This window comes from Mastomys coucha, unplaced genomic scaffold, assembly GCF_008632895.1.
Source record: "Mastomys coucha isolate ucsf_1 unplaced genomic scaffold, UCSF_Mcou_1 pScaffold22, whole genome shotgun sequence".
NCBI classification, from domain to species: Eukaryota; Metazoa; Chordata; class Mammalia; order Rodentia; family Muridae; genus Mastomys; species Mastomys coucha.
Window position 1 is genome coordinate 260,321,978 of NW_022196905.1, and position 27,577 is coordinate 260,349,554.

General features: G+C 52.0%; 1 protein-coding gene across 1 annotated transcript; it reads right to left on the reverse strand.

Moving 5' to 3' along the window:
* Window positions 1-27,577, reverse strand: Slc7a5 (solute carrier family 7 member 5). The gene is made up of 10 exons (XM_031341645.1): window positions 26,883-27,577; window positions 14,768-14,905; window positions 6,241-6,346; window positions 5,308-5,352; window positions 4,680-4,803; window positions 4,064-4,167; window positions 3,616-3,712; window positions 2,688-2,837; window positions 1,287-1,464; window positions 1-797 (listed from the first exon to the last, which is right to left on the reverse strand). The coding sequence occupies exons 1-10, from the start codon at window positions 27,418-27,420 to the stop codon at window positions 742-744; spliced, it is 1,536 nt and encodes a 511-aa protein (XP_031197505.1). The 5' UTR covers window positions 27,421-27,577; the 3' UTR covers window positions 1-741.

A 27,577-nucleotide genomic window follows, 5' to 3' on the forward strand; every position in this document is an offset into this window, starting at 1 on the left:
CAGGGGAAAGGGAATCACCAGAACTTCAGGGTAGTGAGACCTGAGCTCTACATTTACAACAAAACAAGTGACCCACAGTAGAGCTCTGCCTCATGAGTAAGGTTGGGGTTCCACCTCTAGGACCCCAGAAAACTAAAACCCAAGCTAACATATGCGCCGTCCATCTGTCAGTCCAAGTCCACAGTGGAACAGGTGATATCCAAGTCTCAGTAGTTCTTCTGACCTGGTGACAGTGACGCAGTCCCCTTGAGGCACACTGTGCTACTGAACGACAGCCTTTGGAAAAGGGCTGTGGCCAGCAGTTCCCACACGCAGGGCTGGACTGTTCGGCCACGCCTTCTCCTGCTCCTTGCTACCCTGTTTTGTTAAAAAATAATCATCTCGGTAGTGTAAACTTGACCCAAATGCACGCTACAAAAAACAAAACAAAAAATCAAAGGGGAGAAAGCCCAGATGTGGCAGTCCCCAGAAAGTCAGAAAGTCCAGGCCTCAGGTCCCAGCATGCACACCTTACACCGGGTGCTGTGTATGCATGGAAAGTCACCATCTGGGACCAAATCGTACCAGTTTTCTTTCACAGCCACCATGGACACCTGGCCTTTGAGGGACAGCGGATGGTGTTAGGTGGCTGGTGGTGCTCACTGGAGCTGTGGGGCTGACAGGTCTGGCCGCTGCTCTTCCAAAGGAGAGTTGTCTGGAGTAGGCACAGCACTCTCTCCGTGCGGCACCCAAGATGCGTGGCTAAGTCTCCTGAGGTACCACTTGCATCAGCTTCTGGCAGAGCACTGTCACAGAGACTGCAGGGAGAACAGGAGTGAGTACAGGGTAGAGGACTGGGTGTGAGCTGCAGGCCAGCTCCTATCCATCTGTTCTCACCAGCCCTTTTGAAATTTCAAGGGATGGGGCTAGACATGGTAAACACAGGTCCTAAGCTAACTGGAACCAGCCGGAGCTGGGTGCCTCAGATATGACTTTTCAGGCTCTATCTTGTCAGGCCACCATGTCCAAGCTAGTTGCCAGCAGTGGGGTTTTGCCAGTTGGCATGGCAGCTAGCCACAGAATGTCTGCTAAGACCAGTGAGGGTGGCACCCCAAGTCTACTCCCTGTATCCCTATGACACTCAATGCCAACCTACACTATACTAGTGTGCAAATTCTTGGCTAGCACCACAAAGCCTGAGGCCCAGCATGATTCTCTTGGTCTGTAGGGTGTGCATGGTAGGACCCACAATCCTTCACTCCTGTTATTCCTACCCTTGCTGGTATGGGCATGGTGTGCACACTTACAGATGGCCTGCAGAATCCACTTGGGCTTGTTCTTCCACCAGACACCAAAGAAGTAGACAGGCAGCCCACTGAGGATGATGGCAAAGCCAATGCCACACTCCACGGGTGTCTTCCAGAACGACACGGCAATAAGGAAGAGGCAGGCCAGGATAAAGAACACCGGAAGGGCCAGATTCACCTGGGACAGAATGGAGACATGTAGGCCACCAGGATTTCCTTCCCCACATGCCCATGGCCCGTGGACACAGTGGAAAACTCCTACCTACTGCCCTATGGCTGGCGTGTGGCCCTCAAGCCATCACCTTCTCTTTCCGGTCTGCCTAGCCACACCTCCCTAGACCTTGGGCCTTTGCCTTCAAGTGTCTTAACCGCCTCCAGCTGCCTGCCTTGCCTGCCTTGAACTGTCATGGGCCTGAGGAGAGCAGAAGCCTTGTTCTGTTCAACCTCACTCTGACCTCAGTACACAGTGCCGAGCATCTAAGTACCCAAAACTGATCTGGGATAAGATAGGAATGAAAACAGCTAGCCTTCTTTCTCTTGAAGCTTCCACAGAGCAGCAGAGGTAGGCTCTGCAGTCCCCACATCAAACATGGAAACCCTGGCTGGAGCACCCACCTATGGCTGCCTAGAGGAAAAGCAGCAGGTTGGCCCTTCTGGGAAGACCCTGGCTACCCACCAACAAGCAAGGAATCCTGTCTTCTCAGAGAACCCTTTGTGGATATAAATGCTTATCCCGAAGCCTCAGCTTGTAACTAGCCCAAGCAGACAGGTTTCTGGCAGAGCAGCTTGAACACTGAATAACTCAGCAGGCAGAGCTGGGCTCAGGCCAGACGGCTGTCCAGAATTCCACTGTCTTAAAAATGGACTCCCACTGTGGGAAAGAGCCTCAGTGGAATAGACTCTAGCCATGTGCCCGGGGAAATGAAGCCCACAGGTTATCTGTGAGCTTTCCATGGACCAGCTGTGGGAGGTCTGACTTTGTCCCCATTGCCTGGAGGACTGAGTGGCACAAGCCAGCATGGTTGGGGTCTACCACCAACTGGCCACCAGGTTCCTTGTGTTATTGGTAGAGACCACTGAGCACAAGCAAGAAGGTGTGACTGGGACAGCCTTGGGCCCCAGGATGACATGCTGGCTAATAGAAGCTGCTGGCCAACAGCCACCATAAGTCAGCTTTCTTGGGACAACTCTGACACTTGCTGTGACCCCAGCAGATCACCTTCAATGTAGCCTTCATATGGTACTCTAGCAGAAGGGGACAGGCTCTCTTGTTTGCCAAGGAGAGATGGAGGCAGGACGGGGCAGGACCAGAGGCTGTGCTTGTCCAGGGTTCTTTGGATGCAACCTTGCCTTTAAGAATTGACACCTAGGGACTGAGAAGGAACACCTCCTAACACTCACCTTGATGGGACGCTCCAGCTCAGGCTTCTTGAAGCGGAGCCATATCATGCCAATGATTGCCAGGGCCACACATAGCCAGTTGAAGAAGCTGAAGAAGTTGATGATGGAGAAGATGTCTCTGGAGAAAGCGTACATCAGGGTCATGACACACTGAAAGCAAAGACAGAGCCAGGTGAGCCTGGCAGGGCTGTGCTGATGCGGGAGGGTGCCAGAGGCCTCCGGACAGTAGCCTGACAGCTCCACCAGTGTCTGGCTGAGCACATCAGCTTGCTCTTGCTTTAAGAAGTGACTGCTATGACCGTATGAGGTCTTGGGATGCAAAGGGAGGGGCAGTGGGAACTGTGAGGCACCTGCACTTAGCACCTCCTGTGGCCTCCTGTGCCAGAAGTGACCAAAATATCCACTGGGGGACCCTTTCCACAAAGCACAGTGTACACTACACACCACACCACTATTAAAAACAAGCTCAAAGTAATGCTGACTGTGTTTCCTGAGGAACTCCAAATTCCTGACTCAGGAAGTGTGAGGCAGCCAATGCTTCTTGTTCAGGCTTTCTGGGGTCATGGTGACTGCTCTGTTACACAGCAGGAGAGAACACAACTCAACAAACGGGCACCGACAACAGCATAGCCCAGCTTGTGTGCTGAGGCCATTAGCACGGACGGCACAGGCATGGCAGACATGCTATCTGAGCAGACGTTCCTGCTGGGCAGGGATTTCATTTCATCACTTGATGACTGACTGAGATGTCTCTTTAGAACCACAATGGAGTTCAGAACTTAAAAATCTGCTAGTGCATTATTACAGTCTGGAGTGTCCTGGCAGCCATGTGCACGATGCCCAGTTCCCAACGACATATTGTGCTGGGCATAGACACAGGGCCCTGAGTGCTGAGGACAGACCGGGCAGGACCATGTAGTGGACTCACCGTGAACACCAGTGATGGCACAGGTGTCAGGAGCTGTGGGTGGATCATGGAGAGGACAGAAGGCAGGTGGCCCTCCCTGGATCCCACGAAGAACAGTCTGTGGATGGAGCAGTGGGCAATCAGCCCTGGCCCCACCACCCAGATAGAGATAGGAGATACCTGGAGCTAGGGAGGGTTGCCAACTACACTGGGAGGGGCTTGGCCTTTGACTAGACACAGGGACCTTCAATGTCCTTGACCTCTTGTGCTAACAAGGACAGCAACCTGAGGCTGTACCTCACTTCTAGCCCCCCATGATATGATCTAAATAGCAGAGGGTCAGAACATTTCCCGAGTCCCTAGGTCATCCAAGTATTTAATACCAGCTGTCTATTATGAATAAACAGACAGCTTTTAACGCTCATGAAACAGCAGAAGGATTTCTTCTGAGGTGCTGTCAAGCATTTACCTTGAGGACGTGAACAGAGACCCATTGACAGAACCGAAGCAGGACAATCCCACAAAGACAGGAATGATCCAGGACATGACTCCCAGGTGGTAGTTCCCAAAATCCTGGATAGACACAACACAGGGTGAGCACTCAACTACAGTGGCGCACAGGCAGGACATCAATTCTGGGCCCTGGAGCAGCTTAGCAGACTTAGCCCTTAACCTCAGGCTTCTACGATGTATGGCCATCTTTCAGAGTTTGGGTCTGCACTAACACATGGCTCTCACAGTGGGCCATCCCTGAGTCTTGCTGTAGGGCACACATAAGATGCACTGACCTCTTCCCATAGGATATAGGGTAAATCTTTAACAGGTCTCCCTTACTGATGGCTGCTTCACATCTGCCAAGGGCCTGGTGTGGCAGGTATTTATAAACCACGAACTTAAAGGCAACAGTTAAATAAACAAAAGCTACACAGCACTGCCTCTCCTGTGGTCCCCTTTAGTGGACACCAATGATGACCACCAGACTCCTCAGGTAGGGTGGGGCTTGGGCACAGGTCTGGGGGAGGGGGGTTGGGGGCCAATCTGAGGCTCTTTTCGGGCCTAGGAGAAGCTGATGTGCAGAGCCTTACCACAGCCACAGCTTCAGATGTCAGCATCTGGTTGGTAGACAGGGTAGTGAAGTAGGCCAGGTTCGTCAGCACATAGACCAGTGTGACAATGGGCAAGGAGATGATGATGGCCAGGGGCAGGTTCCTAGGAGGATGGGCAGAGACACATCAGTATGACCCAGGACCTGGGGAAAGGAGCCAGACTCTTGCCGTCTACAGATGGCTCCACATCTGGGCCTCACTTCTTGGACAAATAATGGGGATGCATACGGCTTGACAAGCCCACTGGATTCGGGCAGCAGCAGACAGCTGAAGCCTGGCTCACACTACCATCCCTCAAATACCGAGCATCTTTATGGTGGCTCTGAGAGCTGAAGAGAGCCGAGACTGCCCAATGTGAACAGCTACAGTCCTACCTGCGAAGCATACCCCAGACAAGTCCCCTCCAACTTTTGTGCAGGGCCAAGAGCCACAGCTGCCCCTCTCCAGCCTAGAACCAACTCTATCCCTACCATATCCTTACTGCAGGCCCTGACACAGCCTTCCACTGAAACAGGCAGGGCTCATCAACAGGCTCTTTCTTATAGTGTGTAGTTTCTCTGTCATGCTAAGACAAAATGAAATATGTCTCTGTCATTTGTGTACATACCTGTAAGGATTGATCATCTCCTCCGTAACAAAATTCAGATAGTTCCTAGAAACCACGCAATAGAGTATGTCATTATATTGTACACACAGTCATAGGGGTAAAATCAGTGCAGGCAGAACCCTGGGCTGCTCTGGGAGGCATGGTCTTTGAATGAGACCACCCCCTAGGCTCATACATTTACATGCTTAGTCCCCAGCTGGTGGGCTATCAGGGAAGGATTTCTTGAGATGTGGCTTTGCTGGATTGGGTGTGGCTTTTGTGCCGCAAGGGTGGGCTTTGAAGTTTCAAAAGCCCAGGCAGGTCTCTGCCTGCCTGCTTACAATCAGGATGTAGACCCACCAGCTACTGCTTCAACACCAAGCATGCTGCCACACTCCCTGCCATGACAACAATGGACCAACCCCACTGAAAGTGTAAGCTCCCAATTAAATGCTGTCTTTCATAAGCATTGCCTTGGTTGTGGTGTCTCTCTATAGCAGCAACAGCAGCAGCAGCAGCACACTACCTAAGATACAGGGGACGGGAGAAAGCTCTGTGGCTTCCCAAGGACCCCACTGTTGACAGCACCTGGGCAGTGGGCACACCTGGGACCAGTTCCCCTCTCTGCTGTCCTCTGCCAACTCTATCTGAGTTGAGCACACAGGCTATCCTGTTAAAGCTCTCTGTGTGGCTTCATCCCAAGTCTTTCTACACAGCTGTCCTAAAAGCAGAGGTCAGGCTGGGCACCCTATGGAGAACTGCAGACAGGACCCAGTTCTCCCTGCCTGCCTCGTAGAGATTGTGACCCATAGGTACCTGTGCTGCTCTTTCAAGATGTTCTTGAGTTCGGTCCCACCCACTTGAGTCACCCTTGTATGGTCAGAGCACTGAGATTCTGAGTACATCAGGACCATGTATTCCCAGGCTAAGGGACTCAGACGTTCCAGAACCTACCATCCTCCATAGGCAAAGAGGCCACTGTACAATGCCAACACAATGTTCCCCACGTCCAGACTGGTGCCTTCAAAGGACAACTTCTGCTGTAGGTTGGACGCATCACCTGCAATGGATTAAATAGGACAAAACTGGTTAGAGGACTCAGAGGTCACACTACAAGTTCTGGAGTGTTTCTGGAGCAAAACACTGTACCAAACAGAAGGTTGGGATGCAGGCATTTACCGCAGCAGACTGACTGCACTCGCCTAGCCATCTGACCACCCGCCTCCGACATTCCCTGGCCACTTAAGAGGATTATGGCCTGCCTAGAAACCCCCAAGATCTCTGCAGACTGAGGACAGGCCGTGGCTGGAAGGGATTAGCTCTAGAGGGCTGACACAGGGCTGTGTGCTCATATGTGGTCCAAAGGCAGTCCCATCAACCTTCAGTTCCATGGAGATTTGGCTTAGCACCTTGGCCCCTTGCTATGAAGCTCAGGAGACCCTGGGACAGGGCTGCTAGGAATTAAGTGGGAAGAATTCAGGTCAGACCTGTGCCACCCAAGTATGTGAGCAAATGCACCCAGGGATAAGGACAGGGTGAGCTGACAGAGCTAGGATACCCAGAGACATCCTGCTTGGGGCAGAAGCTATTTCACATACCCTCTGCTGTGTCCACCACTCAGATGACCACACAGCCCAGGCTCCAGGCAGTGTTCTTTCTATTTTCTAGGCCTAGTGGCTATTGGGGTAGATAGAGTCTTAGGGTGGTCATTGGGCTGCTAGGATGTCCTTCCTGAGGCTTGATTACCTTATCTGTAGAATGGTCCATTTCATCAAGCCTGCTACTTAAAGATGCCAGACTGGAAACCAGGTATCTGGGCACCAGCAAAGTGGGTGGTTACGTCAACACAGACACAGGTCATCTACCTGTGGGGCTTTTAATTGGTAGGTCCTGTGAGTCTGGGCCCCTGAGGACAGCTACAGCATTGACACAGTTCGCATGACTCAAGACCACGAGGCCAACAGGACTAAGGTGCCTTGAAACTGGAGGTGCAGTGTGGTCCCCCAGAGGTCCCCAGTGTGCTTTTAGTTGTGGCTATGGAGGCAGCACAGGGCCTGGCTAGGTCTGCTTAAGATACCATCAGGCCAGCTACCCAGGGCCAGGCCCACCTGATTCATACTCTTGGGTCAAAGTCAACCAAGGACCCTGTAATGAAGGTCTCCACAGAATGTCTTTCAGCCCTGTGCCAGGGTCTGACTAAGAAGGAAGCCTGGACCAGTTGTTTCACAGCATTCTACATATATGGAATGTCCCGTGATCTTGTTCCAAAGTCTGAGCTAAGGATGTCCTGGGCTCCCCACCCACCTCAGGTTAGGCCTCGTCTTCTAAGAAGGGTATTACCCACATGCCTATCTGTCTAGGTCCTGGCCACGGGGTGGTCAGAAGCTGGCTTGTGATGAGCAGTGCAGGGCAGCTCAAGACAGGGCACCTTCAGAAGCGTTTGATGGAAAAGCCCACAACGCAGGTCACTCCCCTCACACTCTGCAACGGGATGCTTTGGAACAAGGAGAGCCTTACGTGCATAGGGTGTAACCCACACGTCTCTGCTCTGGGTAGCACTTCTCCCATAAGTTGGGAAACCAAAGAACAGACCACACCAAGGCAGTAGATGAGGTTCTGCCAGGATATGTAAGAATCGAAGCTAATTCTCCACCATGCAAGGGATGGGATGAATAATGAATACCAGAGACCTGGAATAGTGACCAGAACCCACCCTGAGTCAACAGAGACAGCTTTAGCCTGGAGTCCACACCTACTCTGTAACACAACCTCAGTCTAGCTGAGAATAGAACACAAGTTTGGGACAGTGTGAGGTTTTCCAAGTCAGGAGATAGGTTCAGTCCTGAGGCTCATGTAACACTTCAGTGTTTGTCCTGTGGACAACACCATGCTCAGATCATGATATAAGTGTAGCCGTCACCCACGATGATGGTGTGGAGCCAAGGACCTGGAAGAGTAGCACTATACCTGCCTCATACCCTGGATCACACTAGGCTGGGGAGATCCTTTGGGGACCTTAGTACTCCAGGAGACCTCAGGAGGAGAGTGATGTTGGGATGCACAGAGAAACGACACCCAGATTGCGAAGTCTAGTACAGTGGGCAGAGGGCAGGAGGGCTGGTTCAGTCCCCTCAGCAGATGGTCCTCCTCTGCCAGGGACATAGGCTTTGGACTAGTATACCCGTCTCAAATCTATCGCTATCCTTTTCCCACTGAGGATGGAGGTGAGGACTAAAGCCCACATATGTTTCAGGCCTTATGGCATTCAGCCTGGGCTGTAGCAGAGCCCTGGCATATGGTGAATGTGGTCTGTGCTGAACACTGGCCCAGAACTGGAGTCCACAGCTTCCCTGGATATCTGACTAAACAAAACTATGCCTCCATAGGCTCCATGGGATGGACAGCAGATTCCCGTAAGCTGTTCCCAGGCTGGACTGAGGCACAGGTGATCGCACAGGTGACCCGACAGTCCCCTGTCACCCTTTGACAGAAGCTCCACCTTGGTGGCTAGAGGGCTTGAGTGAGTGGCCACACCCACCAATCTGACCTATACAAGGCAGCTCCCTTGTGCCTGGTTGAGTGGCTTAGAAAGAGAAAGCAAGACAGGCACCTTGCAAGAAGAAGGCAAGCCCGGGATTTAGATGTGTAATTGCCTCACCTTAACCTGGAAGCCTTGGGGTTGTCACAAATCCAGGTGGGGGTGGGGTAAGTAGCAGGGTACTAGTGGCAGAGGTCAGAGATGGTGCTCAATGTGCACAGCATGACCTCTATTGCTCAAGGAGCCACTGTGAGGCCCAAAGCTGACTAACCCAAGCCTGTTTTCAGTCAGCCTGATCTGTCTGCCCATATATCTTCATGCTTTGGACAATGGGCTAAGTGAGGGTTCACTAACTAACAAGGGCAGCCAAGCTTACAGTGTTAATAGCACAGGTTGTTGGGTCCAGACAATTCCAGCATGCTATGGCTTTTGGAGCACTGCTGCCCTTCCTCTGGGTTTGTGTATTGTCTCAGAGCCCCTTCTCCCACTCTGGTGGGGTCTGGTTGGCAGGCTTTCCATTCCTCAGCCATAAAACACTTCTCTCCCCAGGGCTGACAGGACTGTTGTGAGAAGCTATGTATAAATAAGCAGAGACCCCAGCAGGGTGCAGCCCTAAAACCATACATCAGAGTTCTGGAGAGCAGGAGTAACCTGAGTGGGAATGCTCACGGCTCAGGAAAGAGGACTTTAGGGAACAGCATTCCAAAGACACCTGTCATGCAGTGTGGCCATGGGAACCTGCCCGGAGGAAGGGAGGCTGCTGAAGCCTAAGTGCCCTGCCTGCCTTCTTGCACTTCCCTGACAGATGCCTGGTGAGGCACACACAAATGTTGAGAGCAGTCATGCTGGGAATGAACACAGATTCATACTCCTTCCTACCTACGGGAATGGCCAGTCTTGCAGCCCGACTCAGAGTACAGAGGCTCCTCAAGGCTGGTGTGTCCTGAAAAAGGCCAGGGCACCAGGCGAGCTGGTAAGCAGGAGAAACTTAAGGCACTGTGGTCCTGCTGGGCTAACTGTATTTCACCAACCCACACTACCCCTACAGCCAACTTCAACCCAGGGACAGCGCTGTGCTGAGCCTACTTTCTGTCCTACAGGCTACACCCTTCTCAAGTCAGCTGTGGGCCTGCCCGTTTTCTGCAGACACGTTTATTTGTAAAGATAGTTTCTGTAGATGAAATACTGCCAGGTGGCAGGATTCTAGTCGGACATAGGAAACAGATGAGGTGGCCACAAGAAGATGGAGGCCATGTGGCCTGCTGCTTGGGGGGCTCCAGGAGGGACATTCCTGTAACCAGGGCACAGGGCACCCATGTGGAGGACTGACCAAACCTGGCATACATCTTGAGGGACTGTGCATAGCCGTTGGGCATGATGTACAGCCAATCCTAGTATGTCTTAAGCTTGAGATGTTACCTCACAATAATCCATACCCTAAGTTGCCCAATGGAGTTAAGGCTAGCCTGGGCACCTCTCCAAAGACAGCTCTAGAGGTAGACGAAGAGTTGACATTCTCCTCCCCTAACATGTCCCCAGGCTTCCCTGGGATGGCTTGGAAGGCTCCAGGCTACTGGTCCCACTTCCTGTTGGCAGAGCAATTCAAGTGCTACAGCCCCGATTCCAGTATGTCTGCACGTGGACGCAGAACCCCTAAGGGAAGTGACAGGGACTTCAGATGAGGCTCTGATGCCACAAGATATACAGTGTTCTTGTGTGGGGAGACCCCAGGGGATGACTCCCTGCCCAATGAGAACACAGAAAGAGCCACAAATGAACTGGGCAGCTCTCAGTCAGTCAGCTCCACACCTGAACTCAAAAAGCACTGATGATCCAGGCCACCTTGCCTGCCATTCCAGATCTTGCCTTCCAGCCTTCTCCATCACACGATGCAGCAAGCAGACTGACCCCAGCATTCCAGCACAGCACTGCAACCCTACATTGTGTAATGGTTACAGTAGGACCCAGCCCCAACCCATGAGCTACAGAATCTAGGAAACGCCTCACCCCTCTGATCCTAGGGCACCTCACTCACTGATGAAACGTGGGACAGGCCTAGTCTCTTGAGCCAAGCGTGGGTCACTGTCACTTACTGACAGAGGACATAGCTAACATACAACTGAGGAGTTCACTTGTAGCTGTCGACCCATGCAGCATACATGGTAGTAACACATCCTCCTTCCATGATCCCTGGCAAAGCAGGTGACCAGTCACTCAAGCTCAGGCTAATGAAGCCTGCCCCATATTGTACAGATGGTGTCAGCCATAAAAGCCCTCTCCTGGGCAGTCAATGTGGGAGCAAAGAAGGCATTATGAGACACCATCATCTACAATCCTTACTACCTGCAATGGCCTCAGGACATCAGTTTATCCTGTTGCTGTGAAGTTCATCCCAAGCAGAACCATAATAGAGCTACTTTGTGCTCTCTGACAACCGGGACAATTAATAGTCACAGGAAAGAACTTTCCAGAATCCACTTCCATGCCTGGCCTTGAGTTTTTGGAAAAGTCTGACCTCGAGCCACAGTCCTTCAGGGTACTGTTGGCAAGAGGCCAATTGACTAGAAAGGAACCCAGCAGGTCAAGGGCAGTGGAGTCCCTGACCAACATGTCTGTCACTTGTCTCTCTTACTTCAGGTCCTCTAGGCTCACAGTGGCCAACTCACCCACTGCCACTCACAAGTCCAGTCACAGCTGGTCAGATCTAATACCAGTCTGGGCACTATCTGTACTTCTGAAAACACTGGACCAAGTGTGGACACCTTGTGAGGTCAGCAACAGGATGAGTTCTCCCCAGCCATCTAGGTACCTGGGGCAGCCAAAGTGTCTCCTCACAGAGGGAGATGGGATGCTTAGGAGTGCTTTCAGGGCCTGGGTGAGAGCCTAATCAAACTGTCTGCAAGTTCGCAGCTCTGTGGCTAGCTGATATGGGCCTGTCTTCTCTGCATCCCACTCAAGAGGGCTGCAGAGATTCTGTGGAAGGCTGGCAAGGTAGAGTAAGTGATGCTCAGAGCTCATTACCTTCCCTCATGAGAAAGTGGCCTGGGTAGGGCTGGAGAGATGGCTTAGTCATTAAGAGCACTGATTCCTTTTCCAGAGGTCCTAAGTTCGATTCTCAGCAACCACATGGTGGCTCACAACCATCTATAATGGGATCTAATGCCCTCTTCTGGTGTGTCTGAGACAGTGACCATGTATTCACATACATAAAATAATCTTAAAAAGGAAAAGAAGCCGGGCGGTGGTGGCACACGCCTTTAATCCCAGCACTTGGGAAGCAGAGGCAGGCGGATTTCTGAGTTCGAGGCCAGCCTGGTCTACAGAGTGAGTTCCAGGACAGCCAGGGCTATACAGAGAAAACCTGTCTCAAAAAAAAAAAAAAAAAAAAAAAGGAAAAGAAAAGAAAATAGCCTGGGCAGCAAGGTCACCTGAGGGCTGGGGTGGCCAATGAGGAGCTGCTCAGAGTCACGTGGGAATGGCCACCATGTTCCCAGACCCACAGAGGTTTCGTTAAAGCAAGCTCATGCGCATGACCAGAGCCAGGGCCTCTGCCTTCAAGGACGTGGTGATCACCACAGTCCCCTAAGGACTCTACCCCCAGTGGGAAATGAGGCTGGGCCCGTGCTCTGGAGAGAGGGGTCAGCACTCCCACACTGTGTCCTTCACAAGTCAAGCCATCCATCTGGGTAACAGACATCATACCTCCACACCCCCCACCACCCACACAGGAATTTTGTTGCCACTGCATAGTCTTGGAGCTCAGAAAGGAACTGCTGGGGGCGTGGGGTGTGCGTGCCACAGCCACCGGAATTATAAACACATTGTGCATTCAGGCCTGACAAAAGCTCTGCTGTCCCCTACTCTGTTTGCTTTTACTAACAGCAAGTTCTGGTGCCCAATCCTCACTGAATCTCAGCACGGTAGTCAAATATAGTCCTTGTCAGCACTCCTACCTCCAGCCACATGCCTGGCAGTGTGACGGGCCGTGAGCAAGATGATCCCTTCTGCCCAAAGAGACAGGTCTGGACCACTCCCTGCAGTATCCAGGCGATGCTCAGTTCAAGTCCTTCCCTGGGAGCTGGCCAGCATACCTGTGTCTGAGGCCTTGCCTCCCAGAGCACCTGGAAAGGCGCTGGATGGAGGCCCTAGAGTTCTAGGAAGGCTGCTAGAAAGTGAACAGCAAAGGCCTCAGGCCACTCTGCTGCTGGACTCCAATTGGGCAGTTCACAAGCCCATGGATATCCCTGCCAGACATTCTTAAAGGACTGGCCCAGCTGTGGAAGCAACACCCAGGCCATGTTCCAGGATTTCCATCAACTCAAGCTCAGTGGCAAACGGTCCCGGTCACATACAAACACTGCACAGGTGGATAAGGCCACAGGGAGGATGCGGAGATTTTGCAGACAGTGTCCGCCCCTGCAAGAGGGCAGGTCCCACACTTCAGGCTTCCCCAGGCACTTGTGCATCCTTATTCCTAGGCTGGCTCCACACAGGAGGGAAGGCAGAGAACAACTAGACTGTATCATAGACAGTGGACAGCTCACACCCACTCAGTCCAGTCAGGAGGCCTTAGCATGGTGGAAAGACTGGCATGTAAGGACGACAGCAGCTACTGCTCTGTGGAAGGGAAGTTCATAGTCTCTTGTTCCTAGGCATTTGGAACTTATCATGCATAACAGAAAAGTCAGAAAGGGAGGCAGACATCAGCCAAACCCCAACTCTACGTTAGGTCTACTCTCATCTATGAAATAGAGACTAAGGTCCCTGGTGCCTCTGCCCCAGAGCAACACCAGGACCAGGGGCTTCCTCTGCAGTTCCTGGTAACTGATGCTGAGCATTGGCTGCTGCTGTGTTCTGGCTCGGCCTTAAGTAGTGCCCCAAGCTGTCTGCGGAAGCAGTGGCACTATACACCACAACTCTACCACAACTCTCAGGCAGGTGCTCAGCCAGCTCCTATCCATTCTTCATTTAGGCCACTACAGGGACTGAGATAAATGCAAAGGAGGAATTGCAAACATGGGGCCTGGGCTGGACCTGAGCTGCAGAGCCTCTGCTTCAATGTAGCCCATAAAGAAAGGGTGGACGACAGACATGACTGTGCCTGTGTCTGTTATGACTTGCAGGCAGCTGTCAGAGCATCACATGTGGCGTGGGGATTACATAGAGCACTTATTTTGTGTGCATGGCTCCCTTTCCCTGCTCCCGCAGCCTTACAAGACAGTCAAAGAAACTCAGAAGTCCAGACAACTTCCCCAAGTGCATACAATGTGTCCAAAGTCCAGGTGGTTTGAACCTGATGCTCCTCATGCCAGGAGGGGCCTGAGTGACAGGGTGACGAGAGACCTTCTTGCTTTTCTACCTGTTGGCATCATGCTTAAAATAAATGGTGCTCCCAACTCCCAGGCCTGATCCCTGTGCTTATACAGGACAGCCAGCCACTGGGCCCTCAGTTGGAGACGGATACTCTGAGGTGACCCTGCTCCTGAAAGCACTGGTGTTGTTGAAGCCAAATTCCCATTGTCTGCCAACCCCTGGACACACAGGCATGAGAATCAGTGAGAGAGAATCATGACTAGCCAAGCAACTTCTGGACAAGAGCCAGAGGCCTAAGAAGCCCAATCTCATTTCAGAAGCGTCAGTCCTGGGGGAGTACCTCACACAAGGGACACGCTGTCCACAAAGCAGAGAGAGGGGCACTGTGGTGGGTGAGGCCCCGTAAGATGGAAGCGCTGACCCCCAACTTACTGCACAGATGGGCAGACACTTGGGACTCCCCAGAGACCTGCGCACTAGCTCGGGACAGGGCTTTAAGGTTTTGTATAAGCTCTCTGGCATTCAGCTTCTTGTACCATTCAGCTTTCCGTACGCTCCACTCAATGACCCAGGCCAGGGAGCAGGCAGAGCCTTCACCACAGTAGAAGGTACCACACCTGACAGGCTTACCTTGTCCCAAATCCTTTCCCATCTGGATGAAGCCGAGCAAGATGATGAGGGCCAGGGCCAGCAGCTTGGCAGCCGCGAAGGCATCCTGAACACGGGTAGCAGCCTTCACACTGTAGCAGTTCACAGCAGTGAGTAGCACTGTGGGGAAGGACAGAGAGAGAGAGCAAATCATGAGTCCCCACAGGGCAGGCGATCCAGTCCAGGGTCGCAGCACAGAGAAGGTCAGGTGCTGGCTGGGATCCCACAGAGGCAAAGCCCTGCCTGCCTCCCCATGGGCTCTGACTTTCTGAGACTTGTTTTGATAAAGCTAGCTGGTTCTCTGGGGCCAGGGTCAAAGGTTAGAAACACCAATTCTTCAAAGAGTCTGATCCTAGCTGCCCTGGATAGCCTTCAGAGACTTTTTTTTTTTTTTTTTAAATAGACAGGGTTTCACTAATGTAGCCCAGGCTGGGCTCAAACTCAAGCTCCTCCTGTCAAAGCCTTCTGAATGCCAGGATGACAAGCCTGTGCCACCAAGCTCAGTTCTTTTCACCAGGCCTTGTAAGACAGGGTTCCACTGTGTAACCCTATTGGCACTGAACTCTGGATCATCTGCTCCAGCTTCCTGAGTGCTGAGATTAGACATGTGCCACCATGCCTGGCTAAGGTTTCCTTGTGTCTCAGCGGTCTCTGCCTCCTTAGGAACTCCCCATCTGTGAAAGTGCAAACTCAAGTGAAATTCAAACAGCCTGGAGGATGGTCCCTAACCCTGGGACAGCACACACTAGGGTTGAGCACAGAACTGTAAACTGTAAGGTGACCTCTCCTCAAAGACAACCTTCCACGGGGTCAGTGAGAGCAAATGAGGGATCTTGTCTATGTGAATCTGGTAAGCTGAGAGGGGACCAGTGGGGCAAGGTGGGCATGGGCTGCAGGTGGGAACCAAGGGGAACAGGTGCTCTCACATGCTGCTGCAGGTGAGCTCGGGGGATCATGGAACAGAAACATGTCCCACTGCACTGCCATTTGACCAGCATGCATGTGTGTGTATATATATATATACACACACATATATATATACACACACATATATATATACACATACATATATATATATATATAAAATTTGTTTTGTTTTGTTTTTTTGTTTTTTGTTTTTTGAGACAGGGTTTCTCTGTGTAGCCCTGGCTGTCCTGGAACTCACTCTGTAGACCAGGCCGACCTTGAACTCAGAAATCCACCTGCCTCTGCCTCCTAAGTGCTGGGATTAAAGGCCTGCGCCACCACTGCCCAGCTGACTAGCATATATTAAACATGAATCACGGGTAATATTTTGTAGACAACTGAGCAACTGGTCCACCCAGTGAAGGCAGAGCCTCAGGAGCCCATGGGGGTAGGGGGGCTACAGGCAAGCAATTACGACAGTGCTGCCTGGTCCCCTAAAGAACCCCGAGACCTTGGCAAGTGTATGCAGCTGTCTGTGGAGTGAGGAACTGGGGCTCAACACTGTACTCTGTGTAAACATAAATGGAAACACTGCAAAGCCAGTGAGCACACCTACCTTGCCACCTTGGTAGCAGCTGGGTCCCCATATTAGAGCCCCCAGCTTCCTCAGCTCTGGCCCCAAGAGAGCTAGCAAGCCTCTACTATGGGGGAGGGGGAGGTTCCTAGCTTGCCTTGATCAAACATTAACCAGTACAGCCTGAGAGGCCCCAGTTTACCACTGACTTCTCCAGGATGTAGAGGGAGAAGCTCACTGCTTCCCTAATGAGCAACTCCCACAAAGGCTGTGCCGACTCAGGCCTCACAGACGCCAGGCAGCGTTTTCCCCAGCCAGACTAATTATATGTCATTTTGCAGTTTGGGGAACAGACCACAAAGACAGGAATCTACATTAATTATCTGGCCATGGCCAACTTCAGGTGGAAGGGAAGCAGGAAGAGTCCCTGGTGCTGAGGATGGAGGCTACAGTAGTTGCTTTACCTCCAGGAAGTCAGAACACTCGTTTGCACTGAGTCACCTCCCTCTTTATAGCTCGGGCTGATGTAACACCGGCTGTGACTAGACTAGAGAGAAAGCTCCCTTGCCTGCATAGCTGCTGCCGCAGTGACTCGCTTGAAAACTCCCATGTCTCCCAGAGTAAAGGAGGGAGAGGAGACTATGGGATGAACACGGTCCCCTAAGATGCTCTCCCATCGTCCTTGTTCCTTTCCCCACAGGTCGCCAACCTGACAGCTTTCCTTAGACAGTCCCACACTTCTTATAGGTGCGCTGACAAAGAAACCCAAGCAGCCAAGCCTCTCTTGATCCCGCCTCTCCACACACCCGGCTTCTGGGTGCAAGAGGCTGGCAGATTGCATCAGTAGCCAGATCCCATTTGGCTGGGGTGAGCCGGCAGGAGGGGTGTGGCTAAGCCCAAAGCCTACCGCCTCAGCCTTGGCAGCTCTAGGCTCTGGTTTCTGGACTCTGAAGGGAAAGTATGACACAGCCCTGGGCTCCAGGAAATGTGCCTCTGCTGAGTCGCTCTGTATGAGGTGACCCTCTGAACCTGTAAGGAAGGGAGCAGTGTATTGGACCACTATCCTTGCTGTCCCAGTGGGGCCCCTCTGCTACTCCAACACCCTGCCTGTCTAGGCCAAGCCAGCTTCTCTCAAGCCAAAACCAGGCCCTATCCCAGACTCCAAGCCAAGTGGACAGAGAAGAGCCAGCACGGGCCTGGGCAGTTGGGGATGTACCTCTTCCTAGCTGCTGACTTCTCCTCTGACATCAGAATAAGACAGAACAAAAGGGACTCTATACTTTCATGTCTCTTATAAAAGAGCCAAAGCAGGTGGTTAACCGGTAATGCTCACTGACTCGGGAACAAGCAAACAAGGGATTATTATCCCCCGCAGCCCCATTTTCAAAACCAAACAATCTGAAATAAATGAATGAATTCAATTCATCTGAGTCCAGGGACTTCTGGCCTTCTCGAGGCACTGTCATGAGAGGCGGTCAGAAGACTGACCAAAAGGAATCTCAGCTCCCTACCCAGACAATCTGCCGCCTTGCCACTGTTTCCCCACCAAAGACAAAGCCAGTAGGATTGTGCTGTGACCCACTCCTGCTCATATGCAGTCCCGTGACAAGGGTATACAAGCCTGGCTAGAGCGCAGGAGGTGAAAGCTGGTCCTTTGTGGGGGGTTCCCCACATGACACCAATAGATAAATATGGCTGTGCTGGCTAACAGCTGGACCTGTGAGATAAAAAGCCCAGTGCTTCATACTGGGTGCAGATAGCTGTATAGGTCAGGCCCTTGGGCCACAGGCCTAATAATGACTGCTCTTCCCAGGCTAGTTTTCATCCCTAGCCACCTGCATGGAGACACTCAGGGACACTTGGCTTACCACAGGCTCCATGGCTCACACTTTACAGAATGCTGGAGAGACCCTTTACTGTCTGGCTGGGTCGGTAAAATACAGTGCTCCAGCCATGGAAGAGGCCCTAGGCTCACCCTGATACCACCTGACCCAGGGCTAAGCAGGCATCTGGCACCAGAATCTCTTCCCTAAAGGACCATGCTTGGGCCAAATATGGCTGCCCAGGAACTGCTGCTTCACTTCAATGGGCAGGTGGTAGAAACCCATGCTGCTGGTCCTGCCCACACTCTCTCAGCAGCACCAAGTCTCCCAGTTTCCTGGGGCAGGGTAGAGGAAGTGGCTGGTGGCTTCACTGGTTCCAGGAAGCATGGCTGAGCTAGTCCCCCAGGGTGCATCTATCCCTGGCCCATCCAATGGACAAAGGCCCGAGCGAGCATGGGTTGACTCAGACCAGAGACCCTGCAGGTGATCCTGGCTCCATATGAATTGAGTCTGTCAGCACAAGCAGGGACATGAGACTAGTGGGTGATCCCACAGATGAACTCAGGACCCCCTACATCAGTAGTACTTCCTGATTCCTTAAAGTCTAGGTGTTTCAGGTTCCCCACTCAAGTCTCCCAGGTAAAGCCCAAAAGAGACCCAGTGGGCCTCTCTATACAGGTTCAAGATCTGTCTTGTAATAACCAAGTACTCACCCTAACCAGACTCCTCAGATGCTGCTAAAAATACTGTCCCCTCCCCAATCACTGGCACTCCCACCCAGACAAGTCCAAGAGAAGTGAGCCTCTAAGGTCAGCAAGCTCCCACATGCTGGGGCCATTAGCCCAGGTTGCCCACTCAGATACAATGGGTGACTTCTCTAGAATCCTTTCCTGGACTCCCGAGAATGCATGTGGTTACACAGGTCAGGAAACCTCCAGGGTGTGACCCAACTCCAGCACAGGATGCCACTCTGATGGGCCAAAAATTCTGGCACATCCCTAAGTCTTCGCAGAGGAACGTAGCTGATATGGAGTCTTCAATGTTCTTTTTTTTTTTTTTCAATTTGAGACAGAGTTTCTCTGTGTAGCCCTAGCTGCCCCAGAACTGGCTCTTCAGACCACTCTGGCCTTGAACTCAGGCACATTACCACCATACCTGGTATCTTCAAAGTCCTATGTGCCCCATCCTCAGGTCTATGTGGGTTCTCCATTATCTTTCTCTTGGTGTGGGGTGAGACTCAGGACTCATATACGCTGAGCACTACTCAACCACAAACAGTTCCAAGGGTGCGGGTGTCAGTGACTATTCAAACAAGCCTGGCATATCCTTTCAAAAGGCCAGAAAACATCAGCTTAATAAGCTGAAACACCAGGGCTGGAGAGATGGCTCAGCAGTTAAAAGCACTGAGTGCTCTTCCAGAGGTCCCAAGTTTAAATCCCAGCAACCACATGGTGGCTTACAACCACATGGTGGCTCTTCTGGTGTGTCTGAAGACAGCTACAGAGTACTCATATATGAAGTAAATAAGTAAATCTTTAAAAAACAAAAAACAATAAAACACCCAGCTCCTGGGCTACCCATTCACCCCCAGTGACTTCCCAAGACCTCTGAAACAAGTTCCCTGAAGACAGAGGTTGCAAGGGATCCTGACAACTCCAAAAGGCTGCCTTGCCCCCCATCCCCCCAGGACATCTGACACCTCTAAGCCTCTGCACCTACTCTGCAGAACCACCAGCACCATTGGCTTAAACCCCATGGCAGGGGCTCTGTGGTCCCCTACTGATCTGAATACTGCAGTGTTGAGTATCCAAAGGAATGAAGCTCTGGGAGAGTGTATGAGTTCCTCATCACCAGCTAAGTGCAGACTGTGACAGCTACACATGGCACTACAAGTCCCTCATCAGTGAAGCTACCAAGAATGAGCAGGTGAGACTTGCTCCACCATACAGCAGTTCCTGGGGTAAGAGGGCATCTGGATCTCTAGGTCCCACAACCCAGGCATGGGGCTAACCTTGATGTCCCTAAAGCGGCATTAGAGTAGTCTAGCTGTAGGGGTGGGTGTATACTCTCCAGAGTATTTGAAGTATGGACAGCAGATCATAGCAAACGCTGCATATAATAAACTTGCTGAATGGGGTGCATTCAGGCTTCACCAGGGTACAACCTGTGTGTGTGTGGGGGGGGGGGTACAGGTTTAGTGGCACATAGCTGTTAGGAACAGACTCCAAGGCCTCTCCATCTCAATCAGGCGCAGCAGCAGGTGCAGTGAGAAAAGCCAGCAATCCCTGGGTTTAGGGGAATTGCCAGTAGAGGAGGCCTAACAATCCAGGACTCCACTGTACAGCACTTTGGGCAGTTGGTTCCCTCAGCAGGTGTGCACCCTGCAACCTCTACTGTACCCAGTTGTACCTCACAACCCAGGCTAATGAGGACCAAGGGAACCCAGTAAAGACTCCTGACCCTTCCACTACTGTAGCCTGAGCTGGTAGCAGGATCAGAAATGTAAGCTGGAGGCAGACCCCTTACTGACTACAAGCAGCTGCCGTACCATAAGATCTCCGCAATGACATATGCTGGCCAGCCCCAAGGTCAGGGTGACTCAGTGTGGATCGGGTTGCACACACCAGGCTCCAGAGAAGTGGGATGGGAAATCCTGCTAATTCTTTACATAGCAGCATATCCTGGCAAAGGGAAAGCGTGGGCACAGCACACAAGTGTCCAGCCAAGGGCTGGTCTGATGGCTGGTGCCCAGGGATGAGACATCTCAGACTGCCAGTCTCCCTGTGGTACACAGATGTGATGTGGCTGGCTGCCGGGGAAAGCCACAGATCAGAACACCGCTAAAATGACAGGGGCTGCGTGCGGGGTGTGAGTCCTCCAGTTGGGTGAGGGCAGTGGAAGGAACAAATGTGTCTAGGGGGTGAATCAGAGGCTGGCATGTAAGACTGGTTGCAGGAGGAAAGGACAAGGCCTGGGACAGGGAGCGGCTGTTCTTGAGACAGCTCCTCACAGCCAGCAATCCACAAGGCTCTGAGACCAGTCATGCTGGCTGGGGTCCTGAGTCTGTTAGCCCCTGAACCCTGCAGCACCCATGTAACATCCCAGAGGTGGACAGATGGGGCTGTCCGCCCAAAGCTCACCCCAGTGGAGATAGTAGCAGGAAGATAAAAGGGTGGCTGGGCAGCTCCCTACGAACCCGTCCAGGGAGGAGCCCTTCCTCAGGAATCTAAATGCAGATGAACCTCTCTGAGAAGCCTGAGTCCCTACCCTAGCAGACCAGATTCCCGGATGTAGTGACCAAGGCACCACATACCCTAGCACTTGCTACCCAGCCTATTTCTGCCTCAGTTTCCCTCGCTATGAAACACAGGAAAGGTTACATTGACTTCAAAAGCTAAATCAGAGGAAATATGCAGAGGCCATGCAAAAACCAATGCTCTGAAGGTGCTCGTCCCCACCTGTGTCTCAGGGCCTGGGGACTGTAGGGCTGTGCAGGGCCACTATGGTCACCAACCACCATTTGTGAACAGAGATCCTGGGCATGCTATGGATTACCCAGCGGTCCATAATCCTGCCTACTACCCACCCCCAGCCAAAAAAAAAAAAAAAAAAAGGGTTAGAAATACTTAAAATGCTTGCTATACTTCTCAGATGCCTTGGTCAAAGGTTCTGCGGGCTACTCGTGTGTGGGGCCCAGGTCCTGTGACTGGGTGTCGTCTGCTCTCTGTGTATGTGCTTTCATGTGGGCTGGAAAAGCCGATTTCAGTGCTAATTATAAAGCTGTACTGAGCTCGTGGTTCCAGACACTGGGACCACAGCAACACCAGAGTGTTTGCCTCAGCTCAGCCACAGTAGCAACAGTGCCCAGAAACTCCAGCTACTCCTGTGCTCCTGGGGTCTCTAGCAGAGGCAGTCCAGGGTGGAAACCAGGGGGTGGCTTGAAGAGAAGGGACAAAGAAACAACATACACCCTTACCCCCCCACTCTCCTCCCCATCTTCTCTTGCGGCTACTCAGCTGACCCACTGACCTTCAGCAGAGCTTAGCCAGGCAATGGCTGTCAGAAACCCAGGCTGGGCCAAGTAGGAGTCTACAGATCTTCACCCAGACCCTGTCCACAGCTTATGCCTCACATCTATACTCAGAGGAAGGGAGACTGTGAGCACCCTTCCATTTTCTCTTCCCTCCTTCCAGTCTCCATGCAGAAGTGGGTAGTGGGGCTGTTCCCTGCTAAGAGGGAGCAGGTCCACCAGGCAGAGTACAGAAGGTGACCCATCTCCTATGAGATTGGCTCTATGCTATCTGCTAAATAAAGCTCTCTCCACCAACACCCAGGCAGGATGGATCCCCATTTTACAGAATTATAGGTGGAAGTTCAGAGGGTCCTTCCTAAAATCAGAAACACAACGCTCCTGATCTGACACTAGAAGGGAACTATTTCAGGCTACAAGTCCCCAAGCACATGCTAGAATGTCTAAGACCCTGCCAGACTCATTTGGTGGGGAGTAAAGTAGTGAGTTTGCCAGCCTGAGGAGCCCACGCCGGGTAGCCCCTACCTCTCCTAAAAGGTTGAGGAGACTCCTCAGCCACCTGAGATCAAATTTCAGCAGGCAGGGGTCCCATTCTTCACCCAGGATAGGATGCACACCTTCAGTGTTTTAGGCTGGTCAGCAGGCCTCATCCTTCACACTCAACAAGGCTGGTGAGGTGACACAGGCAGCACGAGTCATCACCCAGAGCCTGGGCTTTGTTCCCAAGTCTAGGCAGCCTCATTCCTGTGCACCTCAGCACAGACAGCCATGGCCCTGTGAGATTAGATAAATCCCAGCTCAGACAGAATCTCAGCTCTCGTCTGTAAGATTCTGTAACAAGACAAGTCCAGGCACTGAGTGTCTTGGGTAGTTCTTATGTCAACTTGACACAAACTAGATAAAGTCATTTGGGTAGAGGGACTCTTAATTGAAAAAAACACCCCAGAAGAGCTGCCTAGAGGTAAGTCTACAACACATTTTCTAGGTGAATGACTCATGTGGAGGGCCCACATCACTGCAGGTAGTGCCACCATGGGTGGGCATCCTGTATGCCATAAAAAAAAGAAGGCTAAGCAAGCCATGTGGAGCAAACTGGTGCAAACTGGCAGTACTCCTTCACTGCCTCTGCATCAGCTCCTGCCTTGACTGCTCTGGATGATGGACTACAAGCTGAAAGGTGAAGTAAAACCCTTTCCCAAGTGTTTTTGGTCATGGTGTTTATCACAGGAGTAGAAACGTACCTAAAACACTGGGCTCCAAGTCAACCTGACAGCATTCAAGCTATTGAGCTTCCCTTAGGCAAAAACAAAACAAAACAAAAAAAGAAAAACAAAAAAAAAAAAAACCGAGCATGCACCTTTAATTCCAGCACTCTGGAGGCAGAGGCAAACAGATCTATGAGTTCAAGACCTGCCTGCTCTACAAAGTGAGTTCTAGGACTACCAGGACTACACAGAGCAGTCTTGTCTCAAAAAACAGAACAAAATAAAAACCAAGCCACATAATACCATAGGCCTCACTCACATGGGCCCATGGCCACCCAGAGCAATGTGGGAAACAAGTCTTCTAGCCTTTATGAAAGGCTCCTCTCCAGGTGGCCCGTATTGGGCCTGAGGTTACAGGGAGGGATCCAGACTGGCATCCACCTTTACTACCAGTGGGTTCATTCAGGATAGATGCCAAGTCATTTCTCAATCCAGTCTTAACTGGGTTAAGGGAACTTATGGAGAGACAAGCACAGGACTCCAGAAGCCTCAACCCACGGAAACCAGACCTCTGCCCTAAACCTGACTCTTGATGCTTCCTCGGGGCCTTTCCCAAGGCATGGAAGCCAGGGAACATTATGTTCCTCAGAAGTGCCCTCGAGAAAGAACTGGGCACTCTTTGACACACTGAAACTCCCTCCTCAGAGTAGAATCCTCTGAGAGCCAGCACCCAGGACAAAGAGACTTCTAAGAACATCTGGACCTCCAGGAGAGCCTCCTGGGGTCCTCCTGCCTTGTCAAGCCAGCTCCCTTTCTAGATTCTGCCTCTTTCAAAAAGGCACAGACGAGGCCCTCCTGTAGAAGCTTGTTGTGATGTTACTGAGAACTCTCGTTCTGTGGTTCACAGAAACACAGCTGTGCCTGCGCCACCTGTCCACTGATGACCACACCAACAGAAAGATGATGGACAGATCTCACCCTGACACTCAGAACTTGGGCTAGGCTGTGTGTCCTTTCTAGAACTCACCAGAAGCTTCTACCTACAGCAACCACAAAAGATTGTAAAAAGGATAGTTAAAGCATTTTTTAAAAAACACTGTGTCATGGGACTAGAGAGAAAGATCAATGGTTAAGAGCACTGGATGCTCCTCCAGAAGACCAGGGTTCAAACCTCAGCACCCACATGGTAGCTCACAACTTTAACTCCAGCCTCTACAGGCAGCCCACGAGTCAGGTGGCGCCCCCGGGCACTCGCACAGACATGGGCACACACGCACACTCGAAGGCACAGCACTCATACACATAGTTTTAATTTAAAACAAACAAAAAGCCTCAGCAAGGCCTCTGCATCACAGAAGCCTGGGAGAGCATGACTGGCTGAGCACAACTGGCTACGGGCCCTGTGGGAGGCACCTGCTAACCCTGCTCTCAAATCTCAGAAGCCCCAAATGCTGCTAAGCTTGTTGGAAGCTCTCCTGAAGAGCTGAGACGTGCCATATTCCCTCAGGTTTTCAAAGAGATGTCCACTGAGATCCAACGGGGACTTTACCAATTACCTTTTGTCGGGTGACAGGAGTGTGGATCTCATGTTTGACTCTCACGTGTTCTACATAGCTGAATACTCACACAATTATACATTTGTGCTATTACTTTGCTTTTTTTTTTTTTTGGTTTTTCAAGACAGTTTCTCTGTGTAGCCCTGGCTGTCCTGGAACTCACTCTGTAGACCAGGCTGGCCTCGAACTCAGAAATCTGCCTGCCTCTGCCTCCCAAGCACTAGGATTAAAGGCGTGCGCCACCACTGCCCAGTTTTTGGTTTGTTTGTTTGTTTGTTTTTTTCATAGAAAAAAGACATTCAGGCCAGTGAGATGGCCCAGTGGATAAAAGGGCTTGCTGGCAAACCTGAAGATCCCAGGGACTTACATGGTGGAAGGAGAGAACTAACTCCTGTAATTGTCCTCTGACCTCTACAAGTGTGTAAAATAAATAAAAACACTGAAAACAAATTTTAAAAGAAAGGACATTTGCAAGCCCTCAGGTACTCAGCGCCTCCTGTGGGTAAGCATTGTTTCCATATGTCACTAGCACCTGCTGCAGTCAGAAGCTGGCTTTCCAGAACTATCTTGACCAGAGTGTGGGCTCTGTAAAGATAGCTATGCCAGCGTGGCATGATGTGCACACGCTTACTGCCTGCACTTGGGAGGCAGAGGCAAGTTGCAGACCAGCCAGGGGTACATAGCAAGAGCCTGTTTCAAAATCAAACAAGTGAACAAGAAACCTTAAAGGTACCCATGACATTCCCTATGTGGCCTAAAGGCCAAGTCATTCCCATCCATAAGGACAATTAAAATTCTGAGTACGCAGTGCACTAATCACTGTCCCCTTTGAGGCCAGGCTTTCCCTGGCCAGTCCACTGCTCTTGAACACTAACTGTGGCTATGACCATTTTTACACATGAACCAAGCAAACAGAAGAAACCCTTAAAGGTCATCATCCAGTCCATCTCGGACCAGCACTACAGAGCAGAGTGGGAGGTCTCAGAATTTAAGGGCACACCCAAGGGCTGTGACTGATAACGGGAGGCAGTCTCAGGCCAAAGCCAAAATAGGCGCCGGCATCCAGCAGCAGCCTCCGGCTTTCATGGCTCACAACCCCTGCCACTCCATCACCCTCTCTGTGTGTGCACTGTCAACGAAGCTCCTAAAGCAAACAGATACAATCTGTCTTAGCTGCCTGAACCCATCTGCAATTCTGAAAGTAGCACGATTGATTTCCAGGTTGCTCTCCACTACCAAGTCATGTGGCATTTGCTTCAAACAATCATTTTCCCCAGTCCTGAAAGATCACACAACTGTTTTAGAGAGCAGAAATCAATCCACCTTGACCTACGAGTCCTGTAAGGGCTACACTCAACAGCTGTTACCTGGAACATCTTGGGACCCCTCAAGCCCATCCACACTGACTGTCTGCAGCCAAGTTTCAGTCCTTTACTGATTTGGGGCAGCCTTTACAGGACTCTACTCATCCCAAATGAGCAAGCAGCCATCACTACCACACACAATTTTATTACTACTGTTTTCTTATGAGTCAGCCGGGCACTAATTCCGGATAGGCCGGTTTTAAGAACGTAAATGATTTTTTTTAAAAAACTGTAATTTCCCTCTTAGCAACCAGTTAGCAATTGAAGCTGAAACAGGAAACTGGCAGACCAGTCACTCCACGTGGTGCTTTGCTGGAGGCAGGGAGTATATTGCTCTTACCCAGGACAGAGTAGACCTCTCGTATCTTAAGGATTCAGGTCAGGAAGCGGGATGACTGCCACAGGGTTAGAGCCGCGACCCACTGAGGTCTCGCGAGGGCTGCTCCGACAGTATAGAGACTATGAATGGATTAAAGAAACGCACGTGGGCTTACGGACCTGAGACTTTAGCCTGGAACTGCCATGGAGGTCCAGGGATGGACAGATGGAAGGATGCTGGGATTGGTGTTGCGGAGCTGTAAACACAGCGACCTTGGCTCTCACCCACCCCGCCCCGCCCCAGCCCGGACCCCTACTTACGCACGCAGAGGCAGGCCACGAGCTTGGCAGCCTCCTCCGGCACCGGACAAGTGGGGAAGACCGGCTTGAGCAAGTAGGTGGCGAAGACCAGCGCCACGATGTACTGTGATGAGGGCCGAATGATGAGCAGCTCGATCCAAAGCTTGAGGAAGGCGGGCAACGAGCCGTAGACCTCCAGCATGTAGGCGTAGTCGCCGCCTGACTTGGAGATGGTGGTGCCCAGCTCCGCGTAGCAGAGTGCGCCCACGATGGAGAAGACGCCACACACAGCCCACACCACGAGCGACAGTCCGGGCGAACCCGCTTCCTTGAGTACGCCGGTGGGCGTCACGAAGATGCCGGAGCCGATGATGGTGCCCACGATGATGGCCACACCGTTGAGCAGCGTGATATTGCGCTGCAGGGTCACTCCTTCCCCCTCGGGGTCCGCGCCGTCCCCGCGCCGCGCCTCCAGCATCTTCTCCCGCGCCTGTCGCTCCTCCTCCGTCGCAGCTGCCGGGGCCGCAACCGCGCGCCGCTTTGCGCCCGCGACCGCCATGCTCTCGGCGTTCCCCGCTCGGCCTGAATACCCGGCGTGCGCGCGGCCGAGCCGCTCTCCGCGTACTGAGAAACGCGTCTGCGCCCGCCCCGCCCGCGCCACCTTTTATCGCTACCGTTACCCGCCCTTCATCGCCGCCGCCGTTGGTCCGTCCGCA

Excerpts from the sequence above, each read along its gene's own strand:
- Slc7a5 (XM_031341645.1), bottom strand. The coding sequence starts at position 27,420 with ATGGCGGTCGCGGGCGCAAAGCGGCGCGCGGTTGCGGCCCCGGCAGCT. Across the intron at positions 14,906-26,882 it reads CGTGGCCTGCCTCTGCGTGC|TGCTACTCACTGCTGTGAAC; the intron begins GTAAGTAGGGGT and ends CCTTCCCCACAG. Across the intron at positions 798-1,286 it reads GTGGATTCTGCAGGCCATCT|TCTCTGTGACAGTGCTCTGC; the intron begins GTAAGTGTGCAC and ends TTCTCCCTGCAG.